General features: G+C 51.4%; 1 protein-coding gene across 3 annotated transcripts in view; it reads left to right on the top strand.

Moving 5' to 3' along the window:
* Positions 1 to 12,179, top strand: part of MEIS1 (Meis homeobox 1) — a 218,151-nt gene that overhangs the window by 3,851 nt on the left and 202,121 nt on the right. For all 3 annotated transcript variants that reach the window (XM_077314850.1, XM_077314857.1, XM_077314866.1), the window contains exons 4-6: positions 25 to 75; positions 844 to 894; positions 2,306 to 2,452. In XM_077314850.1, the coding sequence (XP_077170965.1) occupies positions 25 to 75; positions 844 to 894; positions 2,306 to 2,452 (249 nt within the window). The remainder of the gene's footprint in view (positions 1 to 24; positions 76 to 843; positions 895 to 2,305; positions 2,453 to 12,179) is intronic.

Here is a 12,179-nt window from a genome sequence, read left to right on the forward strand (position 1 = left end):
TCTCCCCGTTTCGCTTCGGTTTAGATCAGAGCAGAGAAGCCCTTATTTTCTTCGAATCCCGAACTGGATAACTTGGTAAGCGTTCCCACCATCGCGTCTCTGGTTGTTTTCGTTGGTGGGTTGGATGGTGTTGTGGACGGGCCGTTCATTCTCTTCCCCCGCCGCCTCTTCTAACGCAACTGCGCGTGGAAGGAAAATGGGAGGGTTCTTGGCCTTATTTATTTTTAAATCGGTGTTCTGTGTAAACGGAAAGGCAAAGATCCCCATGCGATCCGGGGTGGGTGGGATTCGCCTGGCTTTCTCCGATTGCCCGTTTAAACCCGGAAACTGCAGCTGGGACTGGACCGCTTTGGTGACCCCCGTAGGAAAGGGACATTTGGAAGGGGAGCGGGAGTCATTCGCCTAAAGGGACCTCTTTCTTAAAAGTTATTTTTTTCTTTAGTTTTTGCTTTTAATGTCGAAAAGCGGCTCCTGGGGCATTCCCCACTGCCGTTTTTTAAAGCCAGAGAGTCGACTCAAGAGAGCACTGCCTTCTGCAGTGTGGTGAAATTTGGGCCGCTGGGTTGCAAGAGCGATCAAATGTTTTAAAAAAAACAAACAAACAAAACAGAACACCGTTTGGAGAGCTCTTATAGTCAAACAGCTGACAGGGCCATTGCTATTCAGTTTGAACTGGGTTGCGAGTAAATGAAAAGAACTTTTAAAAAAGAAAGTATTATTTGTGGGGGGGGGGAAGGGACAGTTCTGCTAAGAAATTCCCCCCTTTAAGTCAGAGAGAGAGAGGGAGAAAGAGAGAGAGAGGGGGAGAGAGAGATTTATGTTGTTCTTTTATATCTTTTGCAGATGATCCAAGCCATACAAGTATTAAGGTTTCATCTGCTGGAATTAGAGAAGGTAATCACCCCCTTTCCTTCGCTGCCTCTTCTCCACCTTCCCCCCTCCATCAGTTCATAAAGTTGAAGCTTTAGGAGAATTTGCATAAATGTCTTTCTTTTTGATAATTAGTGTCAAGACCAATCAGGGCGCCCATCTCTCTTTGCAGTTTAATTACAATTTCAGCCACCAAAAGGAAAAGGGGGGCGAGGGAGAAAGAAAGGGAAAAATGGAATCCCAAAGCCGGGCCTTGTATCCCCCCCCCAAAAAAAATGCCTACTTTATTTAAAGAGAAGGCACATCCCCTTCATGGGCTGCTGAATGTCCCCCTTCCCCTCGAATAGTTAAGTGGGTCTTTAGTTTGAGTTAGTTTTGGGGAAATCCATCGGCAAGGTCACCCACAGGGCACCGATCCTCTCCCTTACAGCTGTGCAAAAGCAAAGCAGAGTTGCTGCTGTGGAACTGGACACCCACCACAACACACACAAACACAAACATACGCACACAAACACACCCTAAATCCGGTTTTATTCCATCAAATGCCTTAGATTTTAATTAGAAGAATAAAATTTCAAAATCATCCCGGGAATGCAAGAATATCCCGAAAGCCCAGCAGGAATGGGAAATCTTTCCGAAAGGGGGCCTGTGGGATTGTATAGGTGCCAGTGGCCTATTAGAGAACAGCCTCTAGACCCACAAAGAACCATCTAGGTTTATAAATACATGGGGGGGGGGCAGGATGGACTCCAGGCAGCCTTATCTCCAAGTAGCAAGCAAACTGATATTGCTGTCGGAGGAGGGGGGAGTTTACATAGGCCCATGGATGGGGGGGGGGGGAGAAGATAGAGAAAGGCTGCACAAGTTTCGTTTCCAGCGCCTGAGAAATGTTAAGGTCAGCGTCACCTTGGCTGTATTATTTCCAGTGGGCTCCTCCTGAGAGAGGAAAGCCTTTTGTGTTTTTTTGGGAGGGAGAAGACCCAACGGACCCCCCCCCCCCTCTGCTCCCAATCTGACGATATAACCGGATGAACATTCAATAAGTTTACCTTAAGCGTCATCCATGCGGGTCACTCCACTCAGGGCCTCAGCTGGGGGGGGGGAGCAGATAAATTTAACACGGGCCTTGAATACCTCGTTGGCTCGGGATCATCTTGTCAACGTCAATTTTCTGGGATATCTCTATTTTGTGGAAGGGGGGGGGATGGAGAGAGTTATTCTTAATTCCGGTGCATCTGGAAGGGGATAATTGCCCCTCCTTTCCCCCTATGTCGAATTTGGGTTGTCTGCGGGGCAGAGGGGGAGAAAAGGGCATTCATTTGTTCTTGTCAATTTCCCTCCACGCTGCCCTTTGCTTTTTATCTATCTACCCATATCTATATCTACTTTGGGTTTGTGTGTGTGTGTGTATGTGTTACTTTCCGTCCCCACGCAGGTACACGAATTATGTGACAATTTCTGCCACCGGTATATCAGCTGTTTGAAAGGGAAAATGCCTATCGATTTGGTGATAGACGACCGAGAAGGCGGATCCAAGTCGGACAGTGAAGATATAACCAGATCGGCCAACCTCACCGACCAGGTAGATGTGGATTTCTCCTCCTCCTTGTCTTTGCCCAGCAGCCGCGTCCAATCTGTATGCAGAACGCCTCCGTCTGGGGGTCAAGCCGCCCCCTTTTTTTATTATTTGCATACGATTAAGCCCCTTTTAGATAAATTTCCATCGAAATGAATTTTTTTTTTCTTTTTGGTGAATAATGTGGCTATTATGGCTTCATTAAAGGGGCCGCGGCTGGATTCGACCTGGCGAAATGAGCTTGTAAAAGCGGCGGCAGAGGCCGACTTGACCTGTTCCTTGTCGCTTTTAATTTCTTCTCTCTTATTTTATTTACTTCTCCCGTTCTTTCTTTTTTTCACCCCCTTTGTGAAAAATTGATAATAGAAGTGTTTAGCTGTGAATTGCAGGCTTCCGGGTAATAGCGCGTTGGGGAGGGGGGCGTGGGGGGGGCGGGAGAGAAGAGAAGAATTAAAAAAAGGAGGGGGGAAAAACCCCGAGATAGGTGGTCCAGGGGAAGGAAGGCAGAGGTTTTGAAATCTACCAAATGCCAGCTATTTTCTTCCTGTCTGTACGGTTCATTAGCCTGCCTTGTCAGTTTCCCTTCGCCGAGCGCTTTTGAGACCTGGCCGCGCGGTGCTTTTTGTGCGAGGCCGGCCTCTGCAGGCCAGCGCGTTTTATTTGGCTTATGGCGGGGAGTTTTTTTTGGAGGGGGGAGAGGGGGCGGGCGGGAGAAGAAATAAGAGGGAGGGGTTGGGGTAAGAGAGAGGAGAAACCACCCTGCATTTAAAAAAAGTTTATATTTTAGTCTTCTTCTTGATGGATCAGTTAGCACGTCGGGTGTGATCTGAGGTTGTGTTCGAAGCCCCCCCCCCTCCGGTTGCATGCCAGCACACGGTGGGAGTGTGTGTGTTTGTGTGTATATGTGGGTTTTTTTTTTTGAGGGAGGGAGGTCAGATATTGCCTGCCCGGCTCCCCCTGGACCGCTGGCTTCCCTGGGAGACGTCCGTGCTTTCTTTGAGGGGAAGGGAGCGGAGGGCAAGCGCCCTTAAAGCAGGCCCTGCTTCTGTGGCCACCCCCAGTTGGGTCCCCCCTCCTGCGTCCCCCACCCCCACCCCGATTGGCGTTGCCGTGAATGTGGGAACTGGAGCAAGCCGGCCTGCGTTTTGTCCGCCCTCCCCGGAGCTGGCGTGACCAAGGAGAGATTCTCGGTTTCAAAGTTGTTTTCTTGCTCTCTGATCCGGCGGCGTTGAAGAGTCTTCAGGGCCGGGCCTGTTGTGAAGGAGCCAGGCGGAGCCAATTCTGGAGTGGGGGGGGGGGAGAGATCTCTCCTAGAGCAGCTTCGTCAATGGCCGAGATCATCTTGGGGGGGGGGGGCGACGACGACGGCGGCGGCGATGTGTTCTAACCTAGCGGTCGCTCCGGCTGCAAAAGAGCCATTGGCCATTTCGGGAGTCCCCTTTTCTTTCCCTGCACCCCCCAGAGACTCGCTCCCCGTTCTAGCGGGCTTCCTCGCGAGTAGACCCGCCTGGGGTTGGCTCTCCCCCCTCCCTTCCCCTTTTCTTTTTTCCTTTCCCCTTTTCTTTGTTTGGCGTTAGGCAGGAGCGAGCGAGCGAGAGCGCCAAATGTCACCGAGGCGTTCTGAAACTTGCAAGCGGGTTCATTGATAAAAAACGGCCATTGGGGCCAAGGGGAGAGGAGGGCGGCAAAACGGGAGCTGCCAGTCTTTCTGGGACTTTTTGTGTGTCCGTTATTTATTTATTTTTAAGCCCCGCGATTCTGGTCAGCCGGCCTCTAGTTTTCCTAGGCGTGGGGCCACGCTTCGGTGGGCGCGCCCCCCCCCCCACTTCAAGGGAGGCCAGGCAAACGTTGCGGAGAGACCCCTCAGTCGAGGATCCGTACCCTGAGCGTCTAAAGCTGACCTCGGGACTTACGGGGGGGGGGGATGGGGGGGCGAGGAAACCTGAACTCTCTGGATGAGGAAAGATTCCCCTTCTTCTCATTCTGTCGAATATTTTTTTTAAAAATAAAAATAAAAAAATAAATTGTAATCCAACAAGTCTAACTAGAAAATGGGTTTCTAAGAGCTCCGGAGTGCCGGGTACATAAAGCTATTTGAGCAAATTACAAGCATCGCTGCAGGGCAGGAATGGAATCAACACTTTAATTGCCTCCAAAATGAAGATTTATTCCGCGTCCATCCCTTCCCCCCCCCCCCCCAAGAACCCTTCTTGTCATTAAAGCCAGCGCTCCAGAAGGAAAAGTTCTGGAGTTGAGGGGGGGGTGGAGGCGGGCAGTGGGGATCTTATTCGGGGGAGGGAGCTGGTTTGCTCTCCGAAAGGCGCCTCTCTCCCAGCTCCCTTCTGCAGCTGCCAGAAGGCCGAAGGCAGACAGTGAGAAAACCTGCCGGCCGGACCCGCTGCCTCAGCCCAGAAGTTCCTCCTTCAAACTTGTGCATCGCTGTGGCGCTCCGGCAGGGAGGAGGGGGCATCCGTGGCTCGTCCCCAGGCTGCGGGGCTTGAGTTAGGGTCTCTTTCCCCCCCCCCCCCCCAGCAGAGGAGCGGGAAGGGAGAGAGAGGAGGGAACTGAGCAAGAGGAAGGAGGCCGGTTAATGTGTCCACTTTCCAAGCCATACCCACTTTTCCGAGGGGAGAAGCCCGCGTGGTTCTTTTGCGGCGGGAGGGGGGGAGTGGGCGAGCTTCTAGGGCGAGCCAACAAGCCACAGGTCTCCTAGAGATCCGCGCCTTGTTTGTAGCCAGACTCGCCAAAATTCATTCATTCATTCATTCATTCATTCATTCATTCATTCATTCATTCATTCATTCATTCATTCATATTAATTACAATGAAATGCCCCCCCCCCCCCCGGTGTTTGTCCCAGAGGCGCCACCTCCCGTCTTCCCCCAGAGTCTGATCCGAAACATGCTCCGGAGACACCGGCTCAGAAGCCAAAACGGAGCGGGCCTCTCGGGCTCCACCGCCGTCTAAACGCGGCACGACCACTTGGCCACCGCGTCGCCCACGGCAGAGCCCCCTTTCCCCATGATCAGCCTGGCTCGCGCTGAGCCCATTCGTTCTCCGTGCCGCGGCGTCAGCGCGGCCTGACGTCGGGATGTCCCGTTGGAACGGGTGGGGCCTAGAGCCAGAGTGACTCCGCATAGGGCCTGGTTTCAAAAGAGGGCGAGAACCAAGCGGCCCTCTCTCCCCTTCCTCCTCCCGGGGCTGACTTTGGGGAACTTTTTTAGGGTTGCCGGAGAAAAGAATCCTGCCGTCCCTTTTATTCGAGGCGGTCTCGGATGTTCTTTCCCCGGCGCGGCTGACGAGAAGCTTGAACTCACTGCCGTTATTTCCATACGAAGTTTCTATTAAAGGGCGGGGCGGGTTTTTGTGTGTTCTCCCGGCCAGTTGGCAACCCGAGCAAGACCGAGGCGCGGCTTCCACCGTCTTTGGGTTTGGGGGTATTCAGCGGCCTCCTCCGGGCTCGCCTTCCCCAGGGGTCCGCGGGGAAGCGACCCCCCCCCCCCGGGCTGCTTCTCCCGGCACGTTGGCCGCCAGTGCCGAGATGGCCCCGGCTTGGCGGCGCGTTTCCTCCTAATCCTTCTCCGCACGGCCCGTGGCTGCCGCGGCGCCCTCCGTGCGGAAAGCCTGGCCGCCCTTCGGCTCTGGGTCCGGAGGCGGCCGCCCGGCCAGGCCGTGGCTCCCAGGCTCCGCTGCAGAGACTGCCGCGCAGGCCCTTCCTTCCCCGCTTCCCGGGGAGACACGCGTGTCGCCGCCCGCCCCGCACACACGCGTCTTCCCTCCGGCCCCGTCTCCCCACGTCTTCTCGGCCGAACACGCGTATCCGGGGCGTGGGAAGCGCCGGTTGCTCTGGGGGAAGCGCGGGCCGCCCCCACGTCGGGTCCCGGAGTTGGCCGCCGCCTTCCAGAGCCCGGCCAGGGCCAGTCTCCCGGGCGAGCGCGGCCCGAGGGGCTCTCCTGCGCGCTCCCTCCGTGCCCCGATTGGGACTCTGCGCCGTGCACTTTTTCTTCCGAGCGGCCGACCAGGCCTTCCCCCTGGCCGGGCCCTGCGGCCGAGGCGAGCCTGGAATGCCCAACCGGGCGTGGAAGGGAGGAAGAAAAGACAGGGGGCGGCCGGAGGGTCTTCCGACGGCAGCGGCCGAGGCAGCCTAGTGGGGCCTCCTGGCTTGCGCCCTCAGTCCGGGCCTCCTCTTGGGAATATGGGGGGGGGGGCAGCAGCGGCCCCGGGGGTGGAATAGCCAGAGCTCCCCCCGTCTAGGAAAAGAAGGTCGAGGAGAGGTCGGGGGGGGGGGCTTGACCTCCAGGGTCCTCTCCAGAGTTGGGAAGAGCCGCGGACCTCCTTAGGCTGAGCCCAGCGCCGCTCCTGGCTCAATAAGGGCAGACTACCCTGGGGGGGGGGGGTGTCTGTATGCCAGGCAGGCCAGCTGGCCTGCAGCTGCAGCAATGCTGGACGAGGGAACAGACCAACCCTTCTAAAAAGCCCAACATTGTAGTTCCCTCGTCTCAGGGCCTGGTCGCCCGATGCCTGCCTCTAGCTTTTGGGGGCATGGATGCGTGTCCATTGGATGCCTGTGAGCTTGCCCCAGCATTTCGCCTCGGTTCTGGCTTGCTTCTTCAGCCCTCCCGGTTGCAAGTGGTTTTTTGGAGAAGTGTCTAATTCCGGAGTCTTAGGAAAGAGGGACATGGGAGTGAGTCCAGCTGCACACGGCGGACATCACTTTGTTTAGGCTTGTGAGGAGGCTGGGAAGTGCGCAAGGACGGTGTGGATTTGTATTTGTATTTCTGCCACTTTTACCTGCCGTTAGGCGTTCCAGCTTTGGGACGGCACAGAACAAAAGGGCCCATCTTCGACTTGAGTTGCTTAGCTGCTTTGGGAGTTTTCCTGTTCCTGAGAAGCGAGGTGGGTGGGGTTTGGATTCTACCCCCTTGTCGATTACAGGGCTGCCTTTCCCTCCCTCAAAAATCAATGCATTTTAGAAGCGTCCCATTGACTTTAGCCTCACTTACTCCCCAGTAAACGCGATTTTGCCAACTGCCTGTGTTAAAATTACATCCCAGTATTGCCTTCAACAGGAGACAGAACTTTGACTTGTAGCGTTTAACTCAGGGGTAGTCAAACTGCGGCCCTCCAGATGTCCATGGACTACAATTCCCACGAGCCCCTGCCAGCTGGCAGGGGCTCGTGGGAATTGTAGTCCATGGACATCTGGAGGGCCGCAGTTTGACTACCCCTGGTTTAACTGATCACCAGCAAATTCTGCAGGGCATGCACCAGAGGAGTGCATGGAGAGCCTTGTGGCTATGCTCATGTGGCTAGGCTTTTCGCATAAACCTTACATGCTGCTTGCTTTTTTCATTGTGGGGGGTTATAAATGTTTTTTTTTCCTATAATCGATTTCAAATATTATGGACCTTGCAGGAGAAATGATCTTCCGTTTTTACTGTGTATGCTTCCCCAGAAGTGTATGGTCTCTTGATTTTCAATAGAACTTACAAAGTACTTAGCTTTAAAGTGCCTTGAATCTAAACTAAAGTTGTTAGCATTAATGCCATTTACTTATCCAACATGTTTAGGATTTCGGAAGTCTTGTAAGCCTGTAATGCCTTTTGATGTCTCTCTTTACGTATATATAAAAATCTTTTTGTTGTTGTTGTTGTCAAGAACTGCTGTTTTAATTCCATTGTTCTGTTCACACAGTCTTGTTTATTGATATACCTGGCTGGTAATTATTTGGGGGTGATCATGAAGGAAGTTTGGTGTTGCAAGCCTAATGCCGTATATCACAGTTGAATCCAATGCATATTTAATCAGCAAACTAATAGGCAAAAAAAAAATTCTTTTCAATCCGGGGGACTTTTTTCCTAACAAAAAAATATTGAAAGATTCAAAAGGGTAGCCGTGTTGGTCTGAAGTAGCACAATAAAATCAGAGTCCAGTAGCACCTTTAAGACCAACAAAGATTTATTCAAGGCGTGAATAAATCGCAACTTGAATAAATCCTTGTGGGTCTTAAAGGCCTATTGGACTCTGATCTTATAAAAATATCGAAGACAGAGATAGATATAAGTGCTCTTATTTGGCCAAAAAACAACAACGTCATTACACTAAAGTGATAGGGAGGATGAAGCCGGACAACCATTTTAACAAGTGGTAACTTGCCCTCAATACATCTTGACAGACAGGTTATCTGTACCATCCCACCAGGTGATAGGGACCATGTTATCTGTTATAAATGTGTGGTAAGTCTCCCCCCCCCCATTTCTTTGTTGGCGTGGACGGATGCCTGGCTTCTACCAAGTGAGAATCTATCTCCTTGGTTTAATGACAACAACTTAATTTTAATAGCCCGCCCTTCCCGTGGTCTTTCTAACCTGCAGGGAATTGCATTTAGGATCAGGGTGGCAAAGAGCATCCATTTCTCCCAAGTTGACCACCTATCTTGCGGCTATGCAAGGTTTTAGCAGGCTAGCTGCCGACTAACATTCTTGGGGTCCTTTAGTTGACTGTGAGAATCGTAATGTTTTGGGAGATACATCGGATTGCGCTGAGAGGGGAATGCAGAGACACACACTCCCCTGCCTGGGCAGAGATAGGTTAAAAACGATTGCGTGGTATTGATCGTAGCCACCGAAGGTGCAGGGCCAGGGGTAGAACTAGGCCGTAAAGATGATAGTCTGAAAAGTTTTGTGCAGCCGTCACATTTAGCTGGGTCGTCTAGTTCTATGCGTTGAGAAAATAAGTTCCTTTCAGTTCCGGAGCTTATTTCGGCTTAAGCATACTTCAAGCTGATGCACCTCTTAAGGCAGGGGTAGTCAAACTGCGGCCCTCCAGATGTCCGTGGACTACAATTCCCAGGAGCCCCCTGCCAGCGTTCGCTGGCAGGGGGCTCCTGGGAATTGTAGTCCATGGACATCTGGAGGGCCGCAGTTTGACTACCCCTGTCTTAAGGCGTTGTGGCCTCCACAGTCTGTGACGATGCCATTGATCAATGCATGTAGCATTCGGGACTATAATGTTTCATATAATGGGAGAAAGCAATACTGGCATTAAAACTCGCTAACATGTATCATGTAAGAAAAGTCACTCGGTGTGTGTCAAGTGAGTTATCGCTTTACGCCGAAAGCCAAAATACATTAGGCAGAAATACCGTTCGTGGATTGCAGCGCCATTTCTTTCTGTACACCCATGCTTATCATATTTATAACTGCATGATTTCCAGATTGAATTCTTTTAATTACTCTTCAAATACTTGTATTTTTATTTTGAGTGCTCGTCATAACCGGTGGCACCTTTAAAACGGGGGTCATCCCTTCTTGTTGGTAGGAAAATTTATGTAATGCTATGCCAGGCATCCTAAAAATAACAAAGCAGGCCTGTAAATCACCGAATAGCCTATCAGTTTCTTACGTCTTCCAAATATATTCAACCGCTACCATGGGACTCTTTGCTGTAAAGTTACTTAATCTTGGCTCTCGGGTGCCATGGAGTGAACTGTAAAAGATTATGGCACCTTTCAATAATTTGTATGCCAGGTAGGCCTTATAGACCAACCTTTTAAAGAACACGCAGTATAAAAATATTACGCGTGTAAATCCAAATAAAGTATGTTAGCATGTATACAGTTTATGGAGGCAATGTTATTTTTCCTTAACCTCCACTTGAACAAATCTAAAAGAGTCAGATTTGACAGAATAATAATTTAATCTTCATATGCAAGCCAATTATGTATACAGGAACATAAATGGGAGACTGGCAAACAGCCAAATTCCTATAGGGGCTAGCGAGGGAAAACAATAAAAAAAAAAAAGAGAGAGAGAAGAAGAACATGAAATAAGACTTCCTGTTAAGAGGGTCTATAATTCAACATTATTTGATTCCACTGTCAGGGAAATCGTTGAAGGGATAGTAAACTGATACTGAAGCCGGAGTCCTTTTCTGTTACAGTCTTAAATATTTGCAACGTTGATCCAGCGGATGGCCGCGGATGGGCTTTAGCATCTGACGTTGCCACGGTAGAGCAAACAGGTCGTTTCCGGAAGCTGAGAAGCGGATCTTCTGCACCTCCACCAAACGTCCCTCTCTGTGAATAGCACAGGGTTTTCTTTCAGGTGATAGGAGACCGGGGGGAAAAAAACCACTAAGAAACTTCTGTCCTGATCGTAAACACATTTGCTGCGATGGGCGTCCCATTTGAAGTAAGCGGGAGGTTTGTCGGGATGGTGTGTTTCGGGTTAAGGCCCGAATGCCCGTGAGCTCTAAGCTGCGCTCCTGGGCATGCTTATTTGGAGGCGAGTTGAAATGGAGCCAAGGTCTGTCGAAAGCGTTTCAGTTCTGTACGTTGGTCGAATTGCTGGGGATGTCTGCTTAGGGATGAGGACGTTCAGTGTTACGTTGCTAACGCTTAGGAGAGTCCTAAGAACACTTCCCTGGCGGGAAGCTTCACGGAGTAGGCCTCGGTTAAGATTATGAGAAGGCCTGTTTTGGGTTGCTCTCTAAAGGTGTTTCGGATGCTGCGTGTGGCTTGAATAGCTTAGTCCAGGGGTAGTCAAACTGCGGCCCTCCAGATGTCCATGGACTACAATTCCCATGAGCCCCTGCCAGCGTTTGCTGGCAGGGGCTCATGGGAAATGTAGTCCATGGACATCTGGAGGGCCGCAGTTTGACTACCCCTGGCTTAGTCTCACGGTTCTTCCACGGTAAAGGAGCTAGATCCTGCTGGAGCCTGTAGGCTTCCTCCTCAATATGCAGATGGTCGGGCAGGGGTAGTCAAACTGCGGCCCTCCAGATGTCCATGGACTACAATTCCCATGAGCCCCTGCCAGCGTTCGCTCATGAGCCCCTCATTCCCACGAGCCCCTGCCAGCGTTGGCAGGGGCTCATGGGAATTGTTGTCCATGGACATCTGGAGGGCCGCAGTTTGACTACCCCTGGGGTAGGGTATCACCTTGTGCTAACAGCTGTATGGTGAACACCAGTTCTTGTGGCATTTGTTCCAGCGGGGAGCTGGTTGGCCTGTAGCAGAACAGCTGGTTTGAGCCCAGTAGTCCCCGAGAGACCAACAGGACTTATGGGATATCAGATTTGGAGCGTCAAAGCTCTTGTTGAGAGTCTGACGAAGGGAGCGTTGACTCCCGGAAGCTTATACACCCGTCCCCAATCTTGTTGGTCTCCAAGGGGTTACTGGACGGAGGTCTAGGAATCCCTATGGTGTTTCTGTTCTCGTCTGTGAAAGTAGGGTCGATCTTAATCAGGGGTAGTCAAACTGCGGCCCTCCAGATGTCCATGGACTACAATTCCCAGAAGCCCCTGCCAGCATTCGCTGGCAGGGGCTCCTGGGAATTGTAGTCCATGGACATCTGGAGGGCCGCAGTTTGATTACCCCTGATCTTAAGCATAGGTTAAGTGCAAGCTTGAAACCCCTACTGAAAAGCAAGCCAGTTCCTACCCTGAAGCCTAGAAATCACATACGCTTGCATCGGTATTCATTTTCAGGTAACAATTAGGCCAGTGTGAAACAGGTACGGGATTCTGGAATGGCAGACAAGGCCGGACTAAAATGTTCTAAGAAAGAGGCGGGCTTGTTGTGGAGCAGGAACGTGGAAAAAAACGGCATGATCTAACTTTTCAGAACGATGACCACACTTGTTTTGCTTCTTGCCATGTAAAACATTTGTGGGCATATTAAGGAGGTCTGTGGGGGCAGTTTTCTAACGCTTACGACACCAAAATATTTCTG

The sequence above is a fragment of the Paroedura picta genome, chromosome 1, assembly GCF_049243985.1.
Source record: "Paroedura picta isolate Pp20150507F chromosome 1, Ppicta_v3.0, whole genome shotgun sequence".
Lineage (NCBI taxonomy): Eukaryota > Metazoa > Chordata > Lepidosauria > Squamata > Gekkonidae > Paroedura > Paroedura picta.